Source organism: Mesoplodon bidens (assembly GCF_964165515.1).
Source record: "Mesoplodon bidens genome assembly, chromosome: 9".
NCBI lineage: Eukaryota > Metazoa > Chordata > Mammalia > Artiodactyla > Ziphiidae > Mesoplodon > Mesoplodon bidens.
In genome coordinates, this window is record NC_138166.1 from 31,095,671 (window position 1) to 31,122,341 (window position 26,671).

At 39.9% G+C, this 26,671-nt stretch overlaps 1 protein-coding gene across 1 annotated transcript in view; it reads left to right on the forward strand.

Annotated features, from left to right (window-relative positions):
- IGF2BP3 (insulin like growth factor 2 mRNA binding protein 3) overlaps positions 1 to 26,671 on the forward strand; it is a gene marked incomplete at its 3' end in the record, with an annotated part of 144,972 nt that overhangs the window by 22,015 nt on the left and 96,286 nt on the right. The window contains exon 3 of the mRNA XM_081243701.1: positions 16,530 to 16,578. Coding sequence (XP_081099827.1) covers positions 16,530 to 16,578 — 49 coding nt within the window. The remainder of the gene's footprint in view (positions 1 to 16,529; positions 16,579 to 26,671) is intronic.

Consider the following 26,671-nt stretch of genomic DNA (forward strand, 5'->3'; position numbering starts at 1 on the left):
ATGTGGTTTACCCCATCATCAGTTACAGAACGAAGAAATGTGTTGTGCAATGTTAAACCAAAAATTAGAAAAGAACAAAAAACCCACCAAACCTCTGAAAAACCTCAGAGTAGTCCTTTTAAATAGCATGTACATAATGTATTAGATTAACTGGAACTCGTTCAGTGCTCTAAATTTAATTCTGATTTTTTGCCCCCCAACTTTTTTGTTTGTAAAAATTTCTTTAAAAATCTTTAAAACCTTTGGGCTTCCCTGGTGGCACAGTGGTTGAGAGTCCGCCTGCCGATGCAGGGGACGCGGGTTCGTGCCCCGGTCCGGGAGGATCCCATATGCCGCGGAGTGGCTGGGCCCGTGAGCCATGGCCGCTGAGCCTGCGCGTCCGGAGCCTGTACTCCGCAACGGGAGAGGCCACAACAGTGAGAGGCCCGCGAACTGCAAAAAAAAAAAAAAAAAAAAAAAAAAAAAAAAAATCTTTAAAACCTTTAACTTTACTTTTAATATTTTAGTTTTTTCTTCTTTTAAAATGGTGTTCTTAAACTGCTTTTTTGGATTCCCAAACGGCTGTTTATTTTTAAAGTTAGGGTTTTTACAGAGAAAACTTATTAAAATACTCTAGAAAATACTGAAACTGATTTGTAAGTTAAAAGATAATAGTTCAGGATTTTAAAGAAGGAAATTATTTTTAGTTTTTAAACTGTTAGTATAAATATTTTAAAGTGAAGTTACATTAATGAGTTTTTCACAAATGAAATAATGGTGTGTTTTAATTCCAAATGGAAGTCTAAGACATTTAGTGACATTTAGTGAACATTTAGTCTGGCTGATTCTGAATTTATAGACTTGTTTATTAATAGGTCTTAAATAAACTACATAATTAAATGTTACTGAGCATCTCATAATAGAATTACAGCTCGTAATTCATTACTGCATAATATATCTAAGATTAGTTGTCCTGCATTTTAAACAATTTATTAAGTTTATTTTAAAATATTACTGTTTATACTGTCTAAATATGTAGATCTGACACATTTTAGTTTTGCTTATGTTAGCTTTTCATATGGGTATTAGTATTTAACTTTTTCAAAACAAGTTTTAAATTTTATTAAGTTAAATTTTAACTTTAATTAAAAAATTACTTAATAAAATTAATTAAAAATAAAATTTCACTCAACTGCTTCTCAATGGTTTGGTCAGATATAAAATTCTGGTCAGCTAGTTTCATTGTAATTTGGTTTAAATACTGCCACTCTAAATCTCTATATTTATCAAAGGACTAGATGGATATTTTTATAACATCAGAATACCTAAAACAAATATTTAACTTTGATTAAATTTGAAACACTAAAACCTTTTAGAATCTGGAATTGGTCTTAGCAAAGTCTGAGTTTGTGTATGTATATTTCTTGTTATTCCAATAATGAAGAAAACACAAAAAATGCTAAGAATTGAGATATGTGAAAATAAAGTTTTAAATTACTGATTGCGCAAAGCTTAAAAATTTCCAAGATGCCTTTAATCCAGAGCCAATTGATAATAAATCTTCTTCAAGAGATTGCATTTAAAACTTCTGTGGCTAATTTGCAGTTTTGTTTTCTTTCAACTTATCTGTTGAGTCCTGCCAATGACCAGTGTGCCCAGGTGCCAGGGAGACAGGAAAGCGTTAACTTAAAATTTTGAAAGAGATTAACATTTTATTTATTTAAAAATTTATTTTATTTATTTATTTTTGGCTGCGTTGGGTCTTCATTGCTCTGTGCGGGCTTTCTCTAGTTGCGGCAAGTGGGGGCTACTCTTCGTTTTGGTGCGCAGGCTTCTCATTGCGGTGGCTTCTCTTGTTGTGGCTCACGGGTTCTAGAGCGCAGGCTCAGTAGTTGTGGTGCACGGGCTTAGTTGCTCTGCGGCATGTGGGATCTTCCCAGACCAGGGCTCGAACCCGTGTCCCCTGCATTGGCAGGTGGATTCTTAACAACTGCGCCACCAGGGAAGCCCGCGATTAACATTTTATAGTAATCTTATTCAATTAAGAAAGCAAATTTATAAGAATGATATGTACATTAACATTTTTAGCTATTGTCGTAATTGGCAGTAACTTTAAATGCATAGCTGGGCTGAATTTTTCAGACGGTCTGCTTAGGTAATTTGCAGTTTCTGGAAGACATGAGAGCTGTTAAGATTCTGAAATTATATATATATATATCTATATATATAGAGAGATATATTTAATCTACAGAATTTTAAGGTATATGTGTTGTTACAAGTAAATCAGATCTGGTTCTGGTTGGTTGTGTTGACGCTATTTGTTTGACCTCATAACTGTTATGACTCTGAATTTATAGGCTCTTGGAAAGATAGACCAAGCTGCATATATAGTATTTTTCCTGTTGCTTTTTATGCTTGTGTGAGAATGAAGATAGAATTCTGTAGCTAGTTTTAAAAATTTACCCACTACATATTTAAAGCTTTCCCAAGTCCCCGCATACCTAAAGTTATAAATATAGGAGTAAATAACTATTTTAATGACGTCCAGCAGATAAATCTATAGGGAAGGTATTTAAGATCCCGAATACTTGTAACTTTTTTTTTTGGTCTCACCGCAGGGGCTTGTGGGATCTTAGTTCCTCCACCAGGGGTTGAACCCAGGTCCTCGGCAGTGAGAGGCAGTGAGAGCGCAGAGTCCCAAGCACTGGAATGCCAGGGAATTCCCTGTAACTGATACTCTTATGTTTAAGATGTGTTCCGGATTTCATCATCAGTAGAACATGCTAAATGTAGGTGTATGTGTATGATGTAGAACCTCTTAGAAAAAAACGTTAAAACTTTGACCTAGGTCTTTCCCCAGCCCTTCTGAAGCCTGTGTTAAAAACAACAACAAAAACAAAAAACGTGATACGTGAACAGATGGTGGTGAGAGGTGTGTCAGATTCCGGGTGTGCTGCCCCCTGGTGGACGATCTGTCCCTATCGCTTAGGTTTTTGCACTTGTTTCTACAAGTCGGTCTTTAGGCAATTAATTAAAGTGCGTGGCTGTTTAACATGTTCTTAAGTGTTTTGAAAATGCATAAGTTTTTATTTCAACATTTTTACAAGGTGTTAAAGTCTACAGTCCAGCCCACTAAAATTTAATGTCCTGTACAGATTGTTAATGACAGATTCAGATGGTTTTTCTGATAGTAAAGCTTTCAAAAGGGTTACAACATTTTGGAAGGGGGGCAGAAAGGGCCATTTTAAACTCCTGGTGTCTGTGTTACAGAGAAAGCCTGAGGGCAGGTAGATGAGTTCCAGATACATTTGAGGGTAATTACTCTGCAAAGGTGAGAGCCTTTTATACCTTTTGGTGCTCAGTGTACCCTCTCTTTTTGGCTTATGTTAAACTTTTTGGCCAATCATATCTATATAATAAAGATGACCAGGAGTTTCTTCCTTTGAGAGACTTGTGTCCTCCATGGGCATGGAGATGTTAGTCATGGTGTGTTTTTGTGTATAATGATAGTGCAAGGTTATCTGCAAAGTCTAGTATGGTTATATCTTGGAAGAAAAGAGTTGAGTTGCCTTGGATGAGGAGTGTCAGAGATATTTGGATTAAACTTATATATCTTTGTTTTCTTGCTACATGACAAACCATTATATATAAAATAAACAAGGTCCTACTGTATAGCACAGGGAACTATATTCAATATCTTGTAATATCCTATAATAAAAAGAACATGAAAAATAATATGTATAACTGAATCACTTTGCTGTACACCAGAAACTAACAACAGTGTAAATCAACTATACTTCAATTTAAAAAAAACCCAAATGAGAAAAAAAAATTCTTCAATTACATAAAACAGAATTTTCATACTGATTCTCTTGCAAGCAATAACAATTGTTATTTTATTTGCTTGATTATACAAAATATTAAAATTAGAAATATAAACCATGTGAATTGTATAACTACTTCTTGGAAACAAGAAGGCATCTAAACTTCATTGTTCAAACTGTCAGGTGTACTGGGATTGTTGTAGTTGCTAAAGTTGATGAGAAGATTATATAACTTGATAATAACCAACTGCAACTTACTCACTTAAAAAAGCAAAACAAACAAAAAAACAAATCCAAGGATTTGTCTTGGGTAAGGACCACGTCCAGGTATCAGTAATATGAAATAAAACGTTAATATAGAGATATTCCTATGTTCAAAATACAGCACTTTAAAAAATTTAGTCCTCTTAAAACACCTCTTCTTGCAGATATAGTTTACTTAGTGATGGGGACTTTTATGTGGAAAATAAGTATTACATATAAAATGTTGTATGATCCTGAAACTACCTTGATAAATGGAAATAAAATTCAATCAGTTTTGCCTTTGAGTATCAAGTATACTACATTTTAGATCAGCTCTGTCCAGTTGAAAGATGTGAACTATGTATATGTAATTTAAGCTTTTCGAGTAGCCACAGGTAGACATAAAAAGTAGCAGGTGAAATTAATATTTTATACAACCTAATCTAGAACTTAAAATTTTTTTTTTTTTTTTTTTTTTTTGCGCTACGCGGGCCTTTCACTGTTGTGGCCTCTCCCGTTGCAGAGCACAGGCTCTGGACGTGCAGGCGCAGCGGCCGTGGCTCATGGGCCCAGCTGCTCTGCGGCATATGGGATACTCCCGGACTGGGGCACGAACCCGTGTCCCCTGCATCGCAGGTGGACTCTCAACCACTGTGCCACCAGGGAAGCCCCAGAACTTTAAATTTTTTAACATGTGATCAGTATAAAAATTGTTGAGAAATCTTATTATATTCCTATTTTTGTACTGTCTTTAAAATCTGTTACATATGTTAACACTCATAGCACAATTCAGTTTGGACTGGGCTAGCCACACTTCAAGTGCTCAGTAGCCTCATGTGACCAGTGAATATTCCATTGGATAGAGCAGTTTTAAGATACACAGCTTGTGGGACTTCCCTGGTGGTGCAGTGGTTAAGAATCCACCTGCTAATACAGGGAACACCGGTTTGAGCCCTGGTCCGGGGTGATCCCACATGCCGCAGAGCAACTGAGCCTGGGAGCCACAACTACTGAGCCCTCATGCCACAACTACTGAAGCCTGTGCGCCTAGAGCCTGTGCTCCACAACAAAGAGAAGCAGCTAGAGAAAGCCTGCCTGCAGCAACAAAGACCCAACATAGCCGAAAATAAATAAATAAATAAATAAATAAGTTTATTTAAAAAAAAAGATACACAGCTTGTAAAATCACTTGTTAAAACATGATGAGTCTTGCTGGGAAAAAATATAATGGTATTTATAAAATTAGTTTAACTGTGGGAAAACATGAGAATGATTATTTTTCAGTTTGACTCAAACGTATTAGAGGTTTTGTATCTTAGTACTTCATTCCCTGTGACCACCCTAATTTTCAAGGAATATATATGTATTTGCTATATTGTGTTAATGTTACACTTTTTTAAAAATAAATTTTATTTATTTATTTATTTAGTATGTGTTGGGTCTTCGTTGCTGCACGTGGGCCCTTTCGAGTTGCGGTGAGCGGGGGCCACTCCTCGTTGCAGTGCAAGGGCCTCTCATCGTGGTGGCCTCTCTCATTGTGGAGCACGGGCTCTAGGCACGCGGGCTTCGGTAGTTGCGGCATGCAGGCTCAGTAGTTGCGGCTCATGGGCTCAGCTGCTCCATGGCACGTGGGGTCTTCCCGGACCAGGGATTGAACCCATGTCCCCTGCATTGGCAGACGGATTCTCAACCACTGCGCCACCAGGGAAGCCCTACATTTTTGAAAGAGTCATACAGGCACTGGGTCTTTTATTTAAATAGACACTGTCCCTGACGTTCAACTACATGCATTTCTGTGGTTGGTTGAAATACTTGTGGTGACTTCTCTGGTTAAAGACACATTTTCAGATTCTCAGTGTGAAGACTAGAGAAATCTTTTGGTTATTCAGGAATCAAAGATCAGTTTGTGTCCTATTAATTCAACTATTATTTTGCCAAGTGATCTGTCATCTTGCCTTGCACATATCCTAATGAAGGTCAAGAACTTTATATTCCTACGTTGAAGGGACATATAGTCTCCTACAAGAAAAAGAGATAGCAGTGCATATTTGCAGGCATTAATAATAAGAACAGCACATAGAAGAACATTCAGCCTTTCCTGGACTCTACCAAGTTTCCATCCGTACGCTTAGGGCTGTCAGACTGTTCTACATAGATGCAGGTGATAGTGTGCACCTTTAAAAGATAAATACCTCTGTTTTACTTAGTGGGACATGGGTATTATTCCCATGAAGATGTGGGAGCTGAGGGATGACAGAAAAATCACCTTAGATTCTCACTTAGAACTGTAATGTTAAAAGAGACTTTTGTTTCTTTATTCCTTGTTGAAGCATTGTTGAGTAATTGCCTGTTATGAACCAGGAAATCTGCTAAGCACTGGAGTATACAATAGTCAATAAGGTAGAAATGACTTGGCCTACATGGGGCTTGCCCTGTTAAATAGACCTCAGTGGCCACCAAACTTAAGTGTGTGTGAAACCACATTTCCCTGCCCCATCCCCAGAGACTCTGATTTAGGAGGTCTGTATTAGGGCCTGGGCATTTTCATTTTAAGTAAGCCCTCCTAGTGATTCTAATGTAGATGCTCCTTAGACCACTCTTGGAATGACATCTCTTTATTTTTTAATTTTATTGAAGTATAGTTAATTTACAATGTTGTGTTAATTTTTGCTGTACAGCAAAGTGATTCAGTTATACATAAATATATTCTTTTTCATATTTTTCATTATGGTTTATCACAGGATACTGAATATAGTTCCCAGTGCTATACAACAGGACCTTGTTGTTTATCCATCCTATATATAATAGTTTGCATCTGCTAATCCCAACCTCCCAACTTTCCCTCCCCCACCCCTTTCCCCCTTAGGAGCCCCAAGTCTGTTCTCTATATTTGTGAGTCTGTTTTTGATATTTTATTTATTTATTTATTTTTGGCTGGGTTGGTTCTTTGTTGCTGTGCGCGGGCTTTCTCTAGTTGCGGTGAGCGGGGGCTACTCTGGGTTGCAGTGCGTGGGCTTCTTATTGCTGCGGCTTCTCTTGTTGCGGAGCGCGGGCTCTAGGTGCGTGGGCTTCAGTAGTTGTGGCACGCGGGCTCAGTAATTGTGGCTCGCGGGCTCTAGAGCTCAGGCTCAGTAGTTGTGGCGCACGGGCTTAGTTGCTCCGCGGCATGTGGGATCTTCCCTGACCAGGGCTCGAGCCTTTGTTGCCTGCATAGGCCAGCGGATTCTTAACCACTGCGCCACTAGGGAAGTTCTGGGAGCGCAGCCTTAACCACCGAACCACCAGGGAAGTCCCCGGCACAATGAGTTTTGAAAGCTGTATATACCTGTGAAAGTACACCCACTATCAAGATGTGGAACACTTCTATCCTTGACGTAATATATATATATGTTTTGCAGGGGTACTTTTTTTCCTTTGAGCTTATCCCTTTTACCTGGGCATTTGGGTTCTTCCCAGTTTTACCTGTTTACAAACTTACAGCTAAGTTTTTGAGTCTGTTGCAGCTTTATCTAGAGAGACACTGTAAGGAGGAGAATGCTTGAGAAGGCTGCATTTCTAGTCTGAGGATTTGATAAGAGACTGCCGAGTCAGTCATGGGGCAGGGTTATGCCAATTGACACTTATCACCAGCAATCTGAAATGCATCATTTCCCCTGGTATTCATCTACCTGGAGTATTCTGCTTTAAAAAAAAAAATTGAGGTTGACCTTTTAAGGAGCTAATTCTTAACTGTGTAAAACAAGCAAGGATAGATATAATTACAGTATTGAATATTGCAATTAGTGCAAGTAATTGTATTGAATTTGGCCAGGTTGAACTTCCTCTTTGGGCATAGTTTGTGTTGGTTGGGCACAGCTAAGAATGAAAATCTGCAGCCGGTTCAGAGTGCCTGCAAGTGACAGGTTGAAGAGGCCAGGCCATACTGCTCTGAGTCCAGAGGCTTGTCTTTTTATTTGAAAATGACCAGTACACGTATGGACCACGTGTCCCAGCTCTTCGCGTAAGAGATCAAGTCAAAGAGGAAAATGTTAGAAGTTAAGTTAGACTTGGTTTTCTCTTCCTGTCTTCAGCTGGTATTAGTTGTGTTAGATCATGATCCAAGCCTCGGCCTCTTTATATCTGTGAAGTGGGAAAGTGGTGATTCTCTTGATTTGTATAAGTGATAGTAGAAAGAAAGAAAGGAGGGATGGCCTTTTGGGAGAAACAAGATAAAGAAAATGAACATTTAGGACTTATAGGTGGTTTGGATGGAAGGTTGCAAGTCTATACACTTGTATGTCTTGCACTACGACTTAGCATGAAATGACTAGCGTTAAGGGCCTAGGTGCCAGTGTATACAATTTTCATAATATCTTGAGGCAGTTGAATTAGCTGAGTTTCCAGCATAGTTTCTTGGTATTCATATGTAACTTTGTCCATTTAATGTCAATATTGAGTTTTAGTATGTGAATTGATTGAACGGTTTAAAGCTGTGGAGCAAAGTGAAAATTTTGCTTGAGATTGGCATATCTTTGACCTTTGGGTTTAACATGCAACCTGTAATTTTTCTGAAGTTTTTTTGATAATGGTTATGTTATTGGTTGGATTATAAGTGAAATCAGTAAGATGGAATATAGTTAGGAGGATGGACTGTGGAGCCAGAATGCCAAGAGCTGGATTCTGATCCTGCCACTCATTAGCAGGATATGTTTGGGCAAGATAAACTTGTGCTTTTGTCTTCGAATCTATAAAATGCTGACTGGGAGGGTTACATGAGATAACAGACATTGTCTTAGGCAGTTTGGACTGCTGTAATAAAATACCATAGACTGGATGGCTTAACAGATGTTTATTTCTCACAGTTCTGGAGGCTGGGAAGTCCAAGGTCAAGATGCATGCAGATTCTTTGGGTTCTTGCTGAGGGCCCCGTTCTTGGCTTATATAGACAGATGCCTTCTTGCTGTGAGGTCACATAATCTTTCCTCAGTGTGTGCAGTGAACAGAGCCCTGGTCTCTCTTCTTAGAAAAACAGTAATCCCATTATGGGGGCTCCATGCTTATGTCCTCACATTAGCCTAAACACTTCCCAAAGTCCCCATCTCCTAACAGCATCACACTGGGGGATAGGGCTGCAACATATGAATTTTTTGGGGGGGGACATAAACATTCAGTCCATAACAGACATAAAGCATTTTCTTGTTTATATTCTTATTTATACCTGGTGTCAAGCTTTAATGTGGAAAAAAGATGTAAATATCAAAGACTTTTGGCAAAAACTTAGTAATCTAAAATTTGAATTGAAAATAACAGTTGGCCCTCCATATCCATGGGTTCTGCATCTGTGGATTCAACCCACTGTAGATGAAAAATAATTGGGGAAAAAAATCCAGAAAGTTCCATAGAGCAAAACTTGAATTTGCCTTTTGGGGGCAACTATTTACATCTCGTTTATATTGTATTTACACCTATTTACATAGCATCTACATTGCATTAGGTATTATAAGTAATCTAGAGATGATTTAAAGTATATGGAGGCTTCCCTGGTGGTGCAGTGGTTGAGAATCCGCCTGCCAATGCAGGGGACACGGGTTTGAGCCCTGGTCCGGGAAGATCCCACATGCTGCGGAGCATCTAAGCCTGTGCACCACAACTACTGAGTCTGTGCTCTAGAGCCCGTGAGTCACAACTACTGAAGCCCGCGCGCCTAGAGCCCATGCTCTGCAACAAGAGAAGCCACTGCAACGAGAAGCCCGTGCACTGCAACGAAGAGTAGCCCCCGCTCATCGCATCTAGAGAAAGCCCACGCGCAGCAACGAAGACCCAACACAGCCAAAGATAAAATAAATAAAATAAATAAATTTAAATAAATAAATAAATAAAGTATATGGGATACTCCCCATTTTATCTAAGGCACTTGAGCATCCGTGGATTTTGGTATCTGAGGGGCTTCTGGAACTAATCCTCTGTGAATTTGGAAGGATGACTGTAATCACCATGGACACATGGTTTATTTCTCTTTCAAACAAAATGGGTATTGTCTAGCTCTGGCCTAGGAGTGATGACCAGCCTTATAACAGTGAGCACCCAGGTTGTGTCTTGTTGTATTATTTCTGACTAAAAGGAACCAGTGCTCCATGTAGATGAAACTGGTTGCAGATGGGGGCAGGAAGTTACAAGTTGAACCTGGATTATCATAACAGAAAGCAAAAAAGCTCTCAAAGGTTGCTGGAGTCATTTCAAAAGATACAGGATCAGTGTGAAGAGGCCTCCACTGATTAGCCAAAGATGGGGCAATTTGAGCATCAAAAGGAATTAATGCAGCGGGTTGATACACACAAAATATTTGTGAATCCATAATGTTACTGAAAAAAATAAGCATTTGGTCATCTTTGGACAATGCCAGGGGACCAACTCATTATTCTGAAAAGTTTGAAATAATGATGTCTTTGAACTCCTGAAAGAAGACATTGAAATGAGGATTTGCATGAAGCTGGCTTATTTTGGAGATGGTTTCAAGAAGCAAGAGTGAGGGAATGGGGAGAGTGAAATGGGGGTTTAGGACAAGCCAATGAAGGGCACTTTATTGAGGTTGCCATAAGGAAATAGGACCTTTGATAAATGTACAGAATGCTTCCCAGGTGGAAGACTGGGGCATTTATCTACCGGCTCGCAACGTTCTCCTCTGTAAATGACAGGTTGTCTTGAGGGTTTCATCTCTCCTGTTTCTGGGCTGTTCTTTTTTGTTTTTTAAATTCTCCCTTTTGACAAAGGGTGTTTATTTTTTTAATTTTTTTATTTTTTTTGCGGTATGTGGGCCTCTCATTGTTGTGGCCTCTCCCGTTGCAAAGCACAGGCTCCGGACGCGCAGGCTCATCAGCCATGGCTCACGGGCCCAGCCGCTCCGCAGCATGTGGGATCTTCCCAGATCGGGGCACGAACCCGCGTCCCCTGCATCGGCAGGCGGACTCTCAACCACTGTGCCACCAGGGAAGCCCGGGGTGTTTATTTTTTAAACATCCTTATTGGAGTATAATTGCTTTACAATAGTGTGTTAGTTTCTGCTGTATAACAAAGTGAATCAGCTATACATATACATATATCCCCACATCCCCTCCCCTCTTGCATCTTCCTCCCACCCTCCCTATCCCACCCCTCTAGGTGGTCACAAAGCACCGAGCTGACCTCCCTGTGCTATGCAGCTGCTTCCCACTAGCTATCTGTTTTACATTTGGTAGTGTATATGTGTCCATGCCACTCTCTCACTTCTTCTCAGCTTACCCTTCCCCCTCCTCGTGTCAAGTCCATTCTCTACGTCTGCATCTTTATTCCTGTCCTGCCCCTAGGTTCTTCAAAACCTTTTTAAAATTTTTTTTTAAAGATTCCATATATATGTGTTAGCATACGGTATTTGTTTTTCTCTTTCTGACTTCACTCTGTATGACAGACTCTAGGTCCATCCACCTCACTACAAATAACTCAATTTCGTTTCTTTTTATGGCTCAGTAATATTCCATTGTATATACGTGCCACATCTTCTTTATCCATTCATCTGTCGATAGGCGTTTAGGTTGCTTCCGTGTCCTGGCTATTGTAAATAGAGCTGCAGTGAACATTGTGGAACATGACTCTTTTTAAGTTATGGTTTTCTCAGGGTATATGCCCAGCCGTGGGATTGCTGGGTTGTATGGTAGCTCTATTTTTAGTTTTTTAAGGAACCTCCATACTGTTCTCCATAGTGGCTGTATCAATTTACATTCTTATGGGCTGTTCTTGAACTCTGCTGAGGCTTTGGTGAAAAACCTGAGGTGAAACGGAGATGCCTAAGGGTGTGCTTAGGGGTGGAAGGAGGCGGGACAACTTCACTGTGCTTGGGACTGTCTCCCACAGCTGTGAATGAAATCAGAGGTGAGCAAGGGGATGTGATAAGAAGCACAGAACCATCTGCAGAAGGGAAAGAATCAAATACTTAACCTGCCTTTACTATACTTACTGTGGTTCAGCGTATCCAAATATGTGGTAAAGGAAAGTTGTTCTTTATGGAAGAACTCCAGCTAAATTAAAAAATACGGGGCTTCCCTGGGGGCGCAGTGGTTAAGAATCCGCCTGCTGATGCAGGGGACACGGATTCAAGCCCTGGTCTGGGAAGATCCCACATGCCACAGAGCAACTAAGCCCGTGTGCCACAACTACTGAGCCTGTGCCCTAGAGCCCACGAGCCACAAGTACTGAGCCCTTGTGCCACAACTACTGAAGCCTGCGTGCCTAGAGCCCGTGCTCCGCAACAAGAGAAGCCACAGCAATGAGAAGCCTGCGCACCGCAACAAGGAATAGCTCCCATTCACCGCAACTAGAGAAAGCCCGCGCAGCAGCGAAGACCCAACGCAGCTATAAACAAACAAACAAATTCATTAAAAGAATATGGAAGGCATGATACAATGGGAAAATACATTTTCAACCTTTATGAAACAGTGGATTTAGGCAATGATCATTAGTGATTGGAACATCACAGGAAGACAACCAGGGATAATGTATCTTTTCATGGAAGTATAAAACCTCCCCTGTGATAGTTTATTGTCTCTCCCTAAACAAACAACAGCAAAAAACAAGTCAAATTTTCAGATCTATTACCACTTTTATAGAGGTCAGAGTAACATCATATTAAACACCACCATGGGAGTGTAAGTAGCAAAATCCAGGCAGTGAGAAACCAGGAGACAAATGACAGGTTTGGGATTTTTTTATTCTCCGAATAAGTTGTAAGGATAGAAAGGAAAACATGTAGCTTATGAGGCTAGAGTCATACTGAAGCATGTGCAGTGTATGGCTCTTTTTTTTTTTTTTTTTTTTTTTTGCGGTATGCGGGCCTCTCACTGTTGTGGCCTCTCCCTCTGCGGAGCACAGGCTCCGGACGCGCAGGCTCAGCGGCCATGGCCCATGGGCCCAGCCGCTCCGCGGCATGTGGGATCCTCCCGGACCGGGGCACAAACCCGTGTCGCCTGCATTGGCAGGCGGACTCTCAACCACTGCGCCACCAGGGAAGCCCCAAGAGTACTGAATTTTATTGCAACTATTTCAGGCACAGTAAGCGTTTTTTAAAGGTTAAATGAGAGCTTAAACTTTACCTCATTTTTCCCCGTCGGGGGAAAACCCTTAAATTCTATATGATTAACTTATAAGTAGATTGTGTGGAAGTTTTCTTTTAAAATAGCACAAGAGATTAAATCGGCGTTTTCCTGTTTTTGTTCTCAAACTTCAGTGTAGCTATTGTTCTTCTCACTCCCCCATGAGCTGTAATAAAATCATGTTAGTTTCTCCATGGTGGATCCATGAGTCTTGTGTTTTCTTCCCCTTCTATATGTTATAACAAATGTTAATTTAACTATCAGTTGAGTGCTTCTCAGGTGCCAAACACTGTTCCAGACTCTGAATGCAACAGTGAACAAGACAGCCTAATGAGTCCCTGCTGTTACAGGGTGTGATCCTTGTTAATACGTAAGTGTGTTATTAGGAGGAGGTGAAACACCAACTTACTTTGCTGATAGTTAAATGGAACTCTAATGAGTGGGTAATCACACTGGAAAACAGTATCCGTTTTCTTGACTCTTAAGTATTTAGCATCAAACCCAAATATAACCTATTTCTAAAAGCTCAGATGGGAGATGGGAGCTAAGAAAACAGGTGATAGTGTTTTTTTTTGTTTTTTGAAATTAATTAATTTATTTTTGGCTGTGTTGGGTCTTCGTTGCTGCACGCGGGCTTTTTCTAGTTGTGGCAAGCGGGGGCTACTCTTCATTGCCGTGCGCGGGCTTTTCATTGCGGTGGCTTCTCTTGTTGCGGAAGAAGGGCTCTAGGGGCTCGGGCTTCAGAGTTGTGGTGCACGGGCTTAGTTTTTCCGAGGCATGTGAGATCTTCCTGGACCAGGGATCAAACCCGTGTCCCCCTGCATTAGCAGGCGGATTCTTAACCGCTGCGCCATCAGGGAAGTCCAGGTGATAGTGTTTTAACTGTGTATAGCCAACTTGATTAGTACAGCTGAGTGGGGTCGTTTTTCTCAAGTACCTTCCGGGTCAGAGGTTTGTGTTTATGTACTAGATGAGAATTCATGCCTTTGCTTGGACTTTTTTTTAATGCTGGGCCTTTTGGCTCTTGTAGTGATAAGAGTGGACCATGGGGAGAGGAGCTAGAGGTGAAACTGCAGAGTTTAAGATTAGTTACTGGGTAAGTGGGAAAGAACACTGCTAGATGTCAGAACACTAACTGTATGAAAATAATCCTGGTATTTGTCTAAAATGAAACACGAGAGAATCAGATAATGGAAAAGGGACAGCCATTTAAGGGAAATAATTATTCTGGAGTAACTTCTAATAAGTAAATGGGTGCCGGATGTACATTTTGAAGAATGTGTGGGGAAAACATGGCTAATAGATTACTTCTAATGTACAAAAAATAGTATCCTATTTAAAGAAGTTCTTGGGAACCCTGTGAAGTAGGTATTTGTTGTTTTAATAATGAATAATTACCTGCTAGGTGACCATAACTCTCTATGTACACTTCTGTGTGTGCTTTTGGGAAAATTTTCTGGTAATATATATACCCAGAAAAATGAGTCCAGTAGAGATGAATACTTAGTTTCTTAACATTGTGCTGTAATTTATTACTGTGTCAGATGCTTGATTAAGACAGATTAGTACTTGCAATGTATAGTAAATAATTCTTACTTCCTTGGTTACCCAGGGTAAGTATTTACACAGTGTGAGCAACTTTTCTGCTACCTAAAGCAATACATGGCAGATTTGAAATCTGTGTTTTAGGCATGTTTTTATTAGGGTATATTTTTTAAGGCTTTTATAGAAAAATATAAAACTTATACAAAAGCAGAGATACAGTACACATCCTGCGGCTTTAACACTTATTAGCACATTTAGCACATGAGTTTTTTTTTTAGCACATGAGTTATTTTTGAAACAAATCCCAGAATAACGTGTGTAAATTCTAAGACTATGTGGTGTTTGAAAATTTTTTCTTAAATTGGCATTCTGTGACTATCTCTTTGATATATTGCCCTTGGTGATTGTGCTTTGTTTCACTGTCTTACAAAAATAATGTAAAAATGATTTTTCCTTCATCGTCTATTTTATCATTATAAACAGGATGTACCTGAGTTTGTTAATCTACATGTTCTTTAGAGTTCCATAAGGGATAGGCAGTGTCTGTGGCATTTATTTGTTCTTAAGCTTTGGGGTGAATAGGAGAGACAAAGGAGTAGGCTGTGAATGTAGTCCCAGCTGGTGTTTTGCTGTGGTACTTAAAAGTGGATCGTTTGACCCAGAAAAGGAAATTAACTATAGTTCTAGAAGTTAAAAAATTATTTCGCTTGAGATGTCGTGCCCAATTGTTAGTCTCTCTCTTTTTTTAAAATAGCTAGTTGACTGTAAATTCCTTTCCCTCTAAGAGTGTGACTGGAATGTGGTATCCCTAGTACAATCTCACATAATTCATGTTCCTTCCTTCCTTCCTTCCTTCCACCCTCCCTGTCTTCTTCTGCTCCCTCCCTCTGATAGTATTGAGGAGGCGGTAGAAGAAGAGGGATGTATATTACAATAGATTTTATTATTATATAAGATACATACTGTGTTTTATATACATAGCATATGTATAGGTATATGTGTAGGCATTCAAACTAAGGGGATTTTTAATGTTCTTTGTGCCATGGACTCCTTTGGCAGCCTGTAAAGTATGGACCTCTTAAGGTATTTTTAAGTGCATAAAATAAAACACATGGGATTATAAAGGAAATTATTTTGAAATACAGTTATAATGTTAAAGCTCGTAGTAGCATGTGTTTCTTAACATAATAAGGAAAAGTTCTAGGAACACAGCTAACTTTCACAGTAGTGATTATACATGATATTTAAAGATCTGCAACAACGTAAGTGATATGAAAATATCTGTTTTATTTTAATGTCAAAAGTACAAGTCATGTAATTCTACTGTTGTTTGATGCCAACATCCATAATTGAAGGTGGTGCTAAATTTCAGTTAGGGGATAGTGAAAATAAACATGTGATTTCCCCCATACCCCACCCCTGCTATCCAAGTTCCTTGAATTCTGTCCATGGACCCCTTGGCTGTGATCTCAGATTAAGAACATCTGGACTAAGGCTTTGTTTGTGTTCTGGGATGCTTACTTTGAGGCTAAAGGGTTTGAACTTAGAATATAGTCATCAGATGAAATGTTTTTCAAACAATGTATCTGCCAATTTTAGTGGCTTTTAGAATAAGCCATAACAATCCAATGATGCTAGATTTCCAAGTGGTCTCAGTATGCATATTGTGATAACTTTGTCTCCTTTTTCCTTCTTGGACTGCCTTTTCTTATTATATATTAGTTTGTAATTAATATAAAGTATTTAAAGTAGTTTCTAAGCATCCATGTTGGCTATTAATATCTTCTGCTTTTACTTTTTTTTTTTTCTTTTAAAAAACGTTTTAATTCTTCTGCAGGATTCGGAAACTTCAGATACGAAATATCCCGCCTCATTTACAGTGGGAGGTAAGAATTTCTATATTTAAAACTAAGATTTCAGTATCTAAGCCTATTGGTAGTTTTTTCGAAGGTTTTTCTCCTTCCAGCTCCTGGATGTGCTAGAACACACATGGTTCTTCTCTTTTACAGTCTGTGTCTTGCACTGGGCTTTTCTTTCCAAGAGTATACTATATCTTTAAAAACAATCTGCTCTTTGAGATACTTAAAGTTGAAATAAGTTCTGGGGTAACTGGGTAAACTTGCTCATTCAATCACATCCCACAGAGTCTTGTTTGAGATCTTTCTGATGAGTTTTGCTAATTGTATTTAAATATGAAGTTCCCTCCTTGGCAATTTTTTAAAGAGCAAATACTGCTATTTATGCTTTATTTTAAAATGTTACTATGCTTTCTTTTGCTCACATGGTGGCACTGTAGTAATTGTATATAAACACAAACCTTTTAGCACAATTGAATAGCCTGTGTCAGCAATTTCCAAACCATGTTGATGATGTCATGGTGAGAATTTGAGACCCCAGTAGTTGAAAAGATAAAAGGAAATATCTGTTGACTCTTCCAGATGATGGACCTGAAAATTCTTAAAAGCTACTTTGGAGAAGGTGGTGCAGGGAAAACTGCTCAGCTTTTGTGTATTTTTAATATAAAAATCAAGAGTAACTAGCTTTGTGTGTTTCATATTAGTGTTCTAAAATGACATTTGCAGAGTCACTAAACCAGAACCTTCATCAAAATTCAAAGAATGGTTAAAAGGTTTCTTTGGTGGTGAGTTTAGGAAAGCTGGCCTGAGGTCTGATTCTCCAAGGTCCCAGCTGGTAACAAATCACTTTTGCTCAGAATATTTTACAGCACATTTATTTTCAGAACGATGTTATTGAATTTAATCTTTGTAGGACTTGGTTCTTTGGTCTATGTTGAATATTTTTCAAGTTATATAATGTATAAAAGGTATACTTTTGTAGATAGAAACAGTGACATTAGATTAAACTCAATGCATTTTCTTGTTTTAGTTTAACATTTGTTTAGGAAATTCAGTATCTTGGAGGATGAGTCCCTGAATCAAGTGTCATGGTATCAAGAGTACTGGTTTAATCCCCTTATTTATTTATTTATTTATTTAATTGGAGTATAGTTGATTTACAATGTGTTAGTTTCAGGTGTACAGCAAAGTGATTCAATTTTATATACATATATATATACACATATATATATTGGGTTGGCCAAAAAGTTCATTCTGGTTTTTCCATAACCTCTTATGGGAAAACCTGAATGAATTTTTTGGCCAACCCAATGTATACATATATTCTTTTTCAGATTCTTTTCCATTATGGGTTATTATAAGATATTGAATATAATTCCCTGTGCTCTGCAGTAGGCCCTTGTTATTTATTTATAGTAGCGTGTGCATGTTAATTAATCCCTTCATTTTAACATGGGCTATGTTAAATATGATTTTCTACTTGGGAACTATATCTAGTGTAATGTAGCTTTCAATGAAAGAGTCAAATGGTGGCAGCCAATCTTAAGTAAGTGAATTATTAGTGTACTAGCATACCAGCTATAGGCAAGTGGTAGTTTCCTTATAATTCATTCATAGTATCTCTTCAAATTTAGATTGCAGTGGCTTCTTGAGCATTGTTGATTCTAGTTTTGGTGGCTTCTCAAGATTTTAGTTCATTGCATTCTTCCTCATTCTGGGTAAAATTTAATCTATGAGAATAAATCTTTATTTGCCCAATCTAACTTTTTTTTTTTTAATTTCATTTTACCCTCCCCCATAGTCCTTTGAGGTAAGGTGAAGTTGGTGACATTATCTCCATTTTCAAATGGGCATATATGGGCCCACAGGGTTCAAAGAATTAAGCAAGAACAGATACTGAATTTAAAGAAGCGTGGAACTAGACTTTGAAACTCTTGACCTTTGACCCCTTTACAATTTAAAGGATGGTTTGAAATACTGGTTAACAAAAACTATTGAGGGCTTGTTAGGAGTAGGATGAACTATTGGGATATTTCCTTTCCTTGAAGACTTGAATGACCACCATCTGTTATTTCCTTTTTGAGGAGTCACTTTGTGTAACATTTTATTTGTACACACAGAGCCTGCTGGTTGTCTCATGCCAAAGCCTTATAGAAGGTGATAATTTTGCAGTTATATGTCTGGACTCCCTTTATAATGGAGAAATTAGACTTTGAATCCACTAATTAATCTTAGAATCACTGAAAATGTAATGACCAGACATTACGTGCCTCCTGATTTGACGCAATAGGAAATACATAGCAACATAGATGAAATATTCTTGTCAAAAAAATAGAGGTTTGACTGGATTCAATTTCAATCTGACTTTGAGTTTATAAGAAGTATAGAAGGTAGAGGCACAAATGAAATGATGCCATGAGGAAACACCTAGCCAATTCCAGAATATGGGACGTTCCACAGGACAAATGACATTGTTTAGTAATCAAGCGATGGCATATTAAAAGGGAAGGGGACTGTTACAGAATAAGACCTATGAGAATAACAAAAAAGCAAGCATACACCTGCACTAAGTTATTTGTGAACCATGTAAACAGTCCTTAGGAGCAGCATGGAGTATCTAGAAAAGCCTTAGAGTTTTTTGCAGGAGGCTTTAGGCATCAGACTTGGAATTACATCCCAGCTCCACTGCTTACTAGATATGTGATCTCTGAACCAGTTTTTAAAATTCTTGTAGCCTCATTTTCCTCCTTTCTAACATGGGGATGATAATAACCACTTGATTGGGTTGCTGTGGGCGTTAATAGGATTATGCATGCTCAAACCCTTAAAAAATGCTTGGTACATATAAGTGCACCCTACATTTTAGCTGTGATATGAACAACAAATTCATTTCCTCCCAACTTAAAGTTCTTGTGCTTAACTCAGATGCAGCCTATAGCACACACAGAAAAACAGGTATTACACCAGGGGGGATTAAATGTGGAGAATTACACAGGTGCTAGAGGGCTGAATGAGCAAAGACGGAATCCATAGATGGTGACGACTATAGTAGCTCCCACCCTGAGGCTGAGAGGGGAGGAAAGGGGTCAAGGGAACAGGGTGAGGTTATCAGATCCTAGAAGCTTGAAGGAAGAGCTCCAAGTAGCTGAGAGTGAGCAAAGGATTCTCCCTGGCTGTGGCTGGTGCCTGGGATGGGGGAAGAAGGGAAGTGATGAAGCTGGTTCTGGGAATGCCCAGAGCCGCTAGAGTCCCGAACCCATGGCTGTTAGGATGATGCTGATAGGAACAGCTGATAAATGGGAAGGAACATGTGTCATCTCCACTCCTGCTCTCCAGTCCCCCTCTTGTGCCTTCTGTCAGCAGAAACCACCAGGGGATGGCTGGCAAAGGTGCGATAATAGGGTAGAGTCCCAGTCCCAGCATCACAGAGTTGGAAGGTGTATTTGGAACTGAGGGCTTAATTTCCAGTCAGAGTTCTGTCCCAGAAGTGAGAGTTCCTCCCCCGTTTTGCCAGTCCTCTTCTAAGCCATTTTCTGTGAGGTCATCAAAGAAATGACAGAATCTGGGACCATGGCAGAAACACCATGAGATAACAGTGCGATGAGGCGTTTTATAAGGTCTGTAACTGGATTGTTGATTATCTTTATACCACTGTGATACTTTATTTTATGTTTCTATTTCTTATTTACATTACCTTTTTACCACTAGATCCTGCTGAGTGAAACACGGGGATTCCTCTCAAGTTCTTAGAATACCACGTCATGCACGCTTTGTGTGTCATGTGGGGCTTAAATGATTTCTAGCCCATTAGTTTTGGTTGATGGTAAAGTTCACTCAAGTGTTCTGGACTGGCTAAATGTTTCACTGCTTAAGTGTTTTGGCAGATAAAGATATGGGGAAACTAACTTTTGGAAGGACCTGCTGCTGGAGAATTAGGTAGGTTTGTTTTTTCCCCCAAATAGGTGGAATGTAGAAGGGAAATAGAAGAAACTTTCTACTCCCCCTCCAACCCTCTTGCCCGAGGTACTTGAAGAATAGGTCTGTGGTGTGACCAGAAGTGGAAGGGCTCCTCTACAAATAGTCCTGATGTTGGACAGATCTGGATCCTCAGATGCCCTAAGGGATGTAAACGTGTGTGATAAGGGTTTGAGGGAACACCTTGGGCGAACAACAAAGAGGTGGGGAAGGGCTAGAGCCCCAGAACACTTGACTTTAAACACCTTTGAGAAGAATCCTTTTCCTTTTGCCTGACTCAGTGTCTTAAATTGGCCCCATTTTCTGAATTGAAGGGGTGTCTTTCTTCATTTAAAAAATAAATTGCCAAGGCCTTAGGAAAGGACTTCTCAAAGACAGTTTTTCCTGATCTTATCATCTTAATACTACTCTCCAATCAAAGTTATTAGTACTCATAAAATGTTAAAAGGGAATACCCTCCCCGAAGGGAAATGTAACACCCATTAATTATGTAAATGAAGGGTCTAGAGTAAAGGGCAAGTTAGGTTCTCATTTGGGGGTCAGGTATTGAAAGTAGAATGATGCTTCCACAGAGGTTAGTGTCTGGCAGAACAGACTGAGCTACTGAGTTAGTGGTTTGCATCATAAGGCCCTGGCTGCCCGTGCTTGGAGTGACTGTATTTTCTGAGGCAAAGTTTTGAATATATGATCTGACAAATACTTATGGGGAATGCATAATTTAAAATTACAACTTGCTGGAAAATGCAGAATGTATGTTGGCTTCACCTCAAGGCCTGGATATCAGATTTTTCCTGGACTTAATTGAGGTGAGAAGATGAATATCTTGGGAAGAAACTCTGAAGAGGTTTCCACACTGTAAGATCCATTTTTCTGCCACATGTGTTGTCTGGTGTGATTGAGTAAAGGAAGTGGAAGCTGTCTCCTGGCCTAAACATAGGGGTGTAAAGGGGGGCTCTTCATAACTAAAGCATCCTCAAATTGCATCCAGGCTTCTGACATACCAGGGGGTTGGTCTCTGGTTCTTGACATGGAAAGCAAGTAACCAGTATGCTGAAAATGAAAGCCCAAAACTACAAGTCGAACATTGCAATGTAAAATATTCTTTGCTTTTTTTCCTCAGCAGAGTTATCTTAATGATTTCTCTTTCAAAGTTCTTCTTGGTTGTTCTGTGTAAGCTTGAGGCAATTTTTGGAAGTAAGTAGATCTTGTAGGAAATCTTAAAAGGCTTTTTCTGTTGGGCCATAGATTGCCCTAACAGAATACTTTCTTTATTGAAACACTTTGGCTTGTTAGTTTGAACCCACCCCCTAGTAACCAGTTTGGAGAAAGTTGACTTCCAGGGCATAGGAATGTTAGAAAGCCTTGGCTTCTTTCACGATGAAAAGAAGTTTTTTCTCTGAAGTTTGGGGGTGGGGAGTGTGGCATGAGTGGTAAGATGTAGTGGGATGAGGCTGAACTTCCCTGTAAGTTACACTCAAGCGAGTTACATCCACTTTCTGGCAGAAGGGCTAAAGCTTTAGAGAGATGCCTGTGTTTCAGACTGTAATGAAAAATACACTGTAATAGGACACCTTGTGAGATGAGGCTGGTACTTATTTTTTTTAAAACTTAATTTTATTTATTTATTTTTGGCTGCATTGGGTCTTCGCTGCTCAGCGCAGGCTTTTTCTAGTTGCGGCGAGCAGGGGCTACTCTTTGTTTTCATGCACGGGCTTCTCGTTTCAGTGGCTTCTCTTGTTGCAGAGCATGGGCTCTAGGCACGTGGGCTCAGTAGTTGTGGCACACGGGCTTAGTTGCCCCGCGGCGCATGGGATCTTCTCGGACCAGGGCTCAAACCCATGTCCCCTGCATTGGCAGGAGGATTCTTAACCACTGCGTCACCAGGGAAGTCCCTTAAAGGTTGCCTTTTGCAGCAGACATCTTGCAGTTGTGATGTAGTAGCAGAAAAACACTATTCTGGGTTGGTGATTTTCAAAGTTCTCTCTTTTCTTCGGAGGAGATGGTATGGCAGAAACCTAGTATGTGAATATAGATAAAGTTAGAGTTATTCAAAGGTGGCACAGAACCTTGCCTGCTGGTTCCCTCTTTGGCCCCTGGGGAATCCCTTGGGTGCACGTGTGATATTGTGGTTTATAATAAAAATATATATTTGCTCTTGGTCCGTTTCTGACCCGGAGCTCCTTAAAACCCTTGGAATTTCATAAGTGGTGAGAGTGATGAAAGCGTCTTTCGTTACGTTAATGATATGACTTTTGGAAAGGGTCACCCTCTCGCTTAAGGGTGAGAGCTACTGACCAGGTGATTAGAGGGTTAGAACTTTGAGTCACAGTGTGCCGTCACCGCCCCTGCCTCCGGGGAGGGGAGAGGGTGCTGGAAGTTGAATTAGTTGCCAATGTGAATGATTCATCAATCATACCTATGTAATGAAGCCTCATAAAACCCCCAAAGGACTGGGTTTAGAGAGCTTCCTAGTTGGTGAACATGTGGGGAAAGTGGTGAAGTGTGGAGTGAATGGTGCGCTCGAGAGAGCATGGAAGCTGCACACCCTTCCCTCACACCTTGCCCTAGGCACCTCTTCCATCCGGCTGTTCCTAAGCTATATCCTGGTGATCCAGTAAGTAAAATGTTTCTGTGAGCTCTTTGAGCTGCTCTAGTAAATTAATCAAACCCAGCCCAGGGAGGGGTTGTTGGAACCTCCTGTCTGTAGTTGTTTGGTCGGAAGTACACGTGACAGCCTGGGCTTGCAATTGGCTTCTGAAGGGTGGAGGGCAGTCTTACGGGTCTGAACCCTTAACCTGTGGAATCAGATTCTGTCTCCAGGTAGATAGTGTCAGAAATGAGTTGGATTGTAAGACGTGCATCTAGTATCTGAGAGTTGTTTATTGGTGGTGTGGGAACACCACCCCTCCACACTTTGGAATTGGGTCCAGGAATCCGAAAGAAGAGGTTTTGTTGGACTGTTTGAAAATCACCATGGCTTCAGTGAATTTGAGTATGAACAGTTGTTAGAAGTAGTTGATCTCTATCAAGTAATTTTGAAGGAACTTATACAACAAGTATGAGACCGTTGACACAGATAGGTGATCTTTCTTCTCCATGGCCTGACTCTGAGCACTGGCCAATAAATAGGTGACTCTTACCGAGCACTAATGTGCTGGGTGCTGAATTAACTTGTTTTAATCTTCACCACAGTCCCATGTCCCCATTTTACAGATGAGGCAGCTGAGGTCAGAGAGGTGAAGTAACTTGCCCAGGGTCATGCAGCTGGAAAGTGGTAGAGTTTCTGCTCTTAATCAGGTTACTCAAACAGAACACTTCCCCTGAAAGGTAAGTTTCTATTTCTTAAAATTATCATTTATTTGCTTTCACCATGCCCCTGAAGGCTGGACAGTGAACCCAATAGAAACTGGATCCTCCCTAGGTCTGGAGGAAATATGTGGTTATGAGTGATGAATGGGCTTGGCCAGATTATTTGGGGAAGTTATTGGTAAACTGTTGCATTTAGAGAACCGAGGACGGTAGAGTTCTTCATGCATCGTTGTTCTGGGATGGGCCAGGCTTTGCCTCATGAGAGATGAGCTGGTGCAAGGTGTTTGGGGAATACCAGTGTTTCCCTGTGACCCCTAGGTGAGTGGTGTACAAGGCACGTATTTCTGCTCCCAATCTGCTCTCTGCCCGTGTTTACCATGCCCTTGCACTCAATGCCTGGACTTGTGTCCCGTGCTTCATAGTTCTTCTGGGATGGTCATCTCAAAGATCTCCATGCCCTTTATTTAAACTTTTTATTATGAAAAATATCAGACATAAACAAAAAGAAAGGCTAATATAATGATACTCAGTTTCAACCATTATCAATATATAGCCAGTCTCTTTTTTTTAATAACTCTAACCTCTTCATCCTTTCCCAGACTATTGTACATAAAGTACATCCTAGACATCACGTCACTTAATTCAATAAATGCTGAATGCATCTCTAAAAGTTAAATGTCTCCAAATTAGTTTGCTAGGGCTGCTGAACAAAACACCACAAACTGGGTAGCTTAAACAAAAAACTTTTTATCTCACAGTTCTGGAGGATAGAAGTCTCATATCGAGATGTCAGCACATTTGCTTCCTGCTGAGGGCTGTGAGAGAAGGATTTGTTTGAGGCCTCTCTCTTTGGGTAGTTCCTTGGTTTGCCACAGTGTAAATCCACCCTCCACGTAGTGTTGTTGCTGTGTGTGTCTGTGTCCAAATTTCTCTTTTTTAAAAGGACAACAGCTCTACTGGATTAGGGACCACCCTAATGACCTTGACTACCTCTGCAAAGACCCTGTCTCCAAATACAGTCGAGCTGTGGTACTAGGAATTAAGACTCCATTCTATGAATTTTGGGGAAGACACAGTTCAACCCGTAACAGTCTCTTTAAAAAATTCATGTATTAAATGAATAGTAACTCTCACATATCAAATCTAATCACTCAGATTTCCTTGATTATATTTAAAAAAATTATTTGAGTCAGGATCCAAATAAGATCTTTTTCAAGACATTTAATCAATAGGTACGTCTTTTTTGGGGGGAGGTATAGTGTATTTGTTAAAGTTGGTTTATTCTGCAGAATGTTCCACATTCTTACTTTGCTGAACTACATCCATGTGTGGTGACTTACCATGTTCCTCTGACCCTTGTGGGACTTGGATTAGACGCAAGTTCACTTTTGGTTTGTTTGCACAAGACAAAGTAATAGGTGGTGATGTATTCTTACATCAGGAGGTACATAATGTCTGTCTTTGGGTTATGAAATGCCATTGATCATTGCTTAGATTCATTATCGTGTGGCTGTAGGATGGTAATACTCTAATTCTACAATTTATTCATGTGTTAGTCGGAATGCGTTTTTAAAGAGGAACTTGTCCTTGCTAGCTATTGAATTACTCTACTGAAGTACAGTTTGTGTAGGAGAGATAGGAAAAATACTTGATTCTTTCCACTTATTTACTGCCTTATAAATATTGGGTGCCTTGGCATCCTACAAGGGTAACCAGTGAGTTGCTTTTGTTTTTGAATCAATGAGTTTTTGTGTAACTGTGAGCTCATGAGTTTAGACATACTTGGGTTTCAGAATTACTGGAAGCATTCTTTTTTAATTAAATATTTATTTATTTATTTATTTTTGGCCACGTTGGGTATTCGTTGCTGCACGTGGGCTTTCTCTAGTTGCATCAAGTGGGGCTGCTCTTCGTTGCAGTGCGTGGGCTACTCACTGCAGTGACTTCTCTTGTTGTGGAGCACGGGCTCCAGGCTCGCGGGCTTCAGTAGTTGTGGCACATGGGCTGAGTAGTTGTGGCTCACGGGCTCTAGAGCACAGGCTCAGTAGTTGTGGCGCACAGGCTTAGTTGCTATGTGGCATGTGGGATCTTCCTGGACCAGGGCTCGAAACCGTGTCCCCTGCATTGGCAGGCAGATTCTTAACCATGGTGCCACCAGTGAAGTCCCTGAAATCATTCTTTTTTTAAATTTAAATTTATTTTTATTTTTATTTATTTATTTATTTTAACATCTTTATTGGAGTATAATTGCTTTACAATGGTGTGTTAGTTTCTGCTTTATAACAAAGTGAATCAGTTATACATATACATATGTTCCCATATCTCTTCCCTCTTGCATCTCCCTCCCTTCCCACCCTCCCTGTCCCATCCCTCTAGGTGGTCACAAAGCACCGAGCTGATCTCCCTGTGCTATGCAGCTGCTTCCCACTAGCTATCTATTTTATGTTTGGTAGTGTATATATGTCCATGCCACTCTCTCACTTTGTCACTGTGGCTTAGCCTTCCCCCTCCCCATATTCTCAAGTCCATTCTCTAGTAGGACTGTGTCTTTATTCCCATCTTGCCCCTAGGTTCTTCATGACCTTTTTTTTTCTTAGATTCCATATATATGGGTTAGCATATAGTATTTGTTTTTCTCTTTCTGACTTACTTCACTCTGTATGACACACTCTAAGTCCATCCACCTCACTACAAATAACTCAGTTTCGTTCCTTTTTATGGCATATTCCATTGTATATATGTGCCACATCTTCTTTATGCATTCATCTGTTGATGGACACTTCGGTTGCTTCCATGTCCTGGCTATTGTACATAGAGCTGCAATGAACAGTTTGGTACA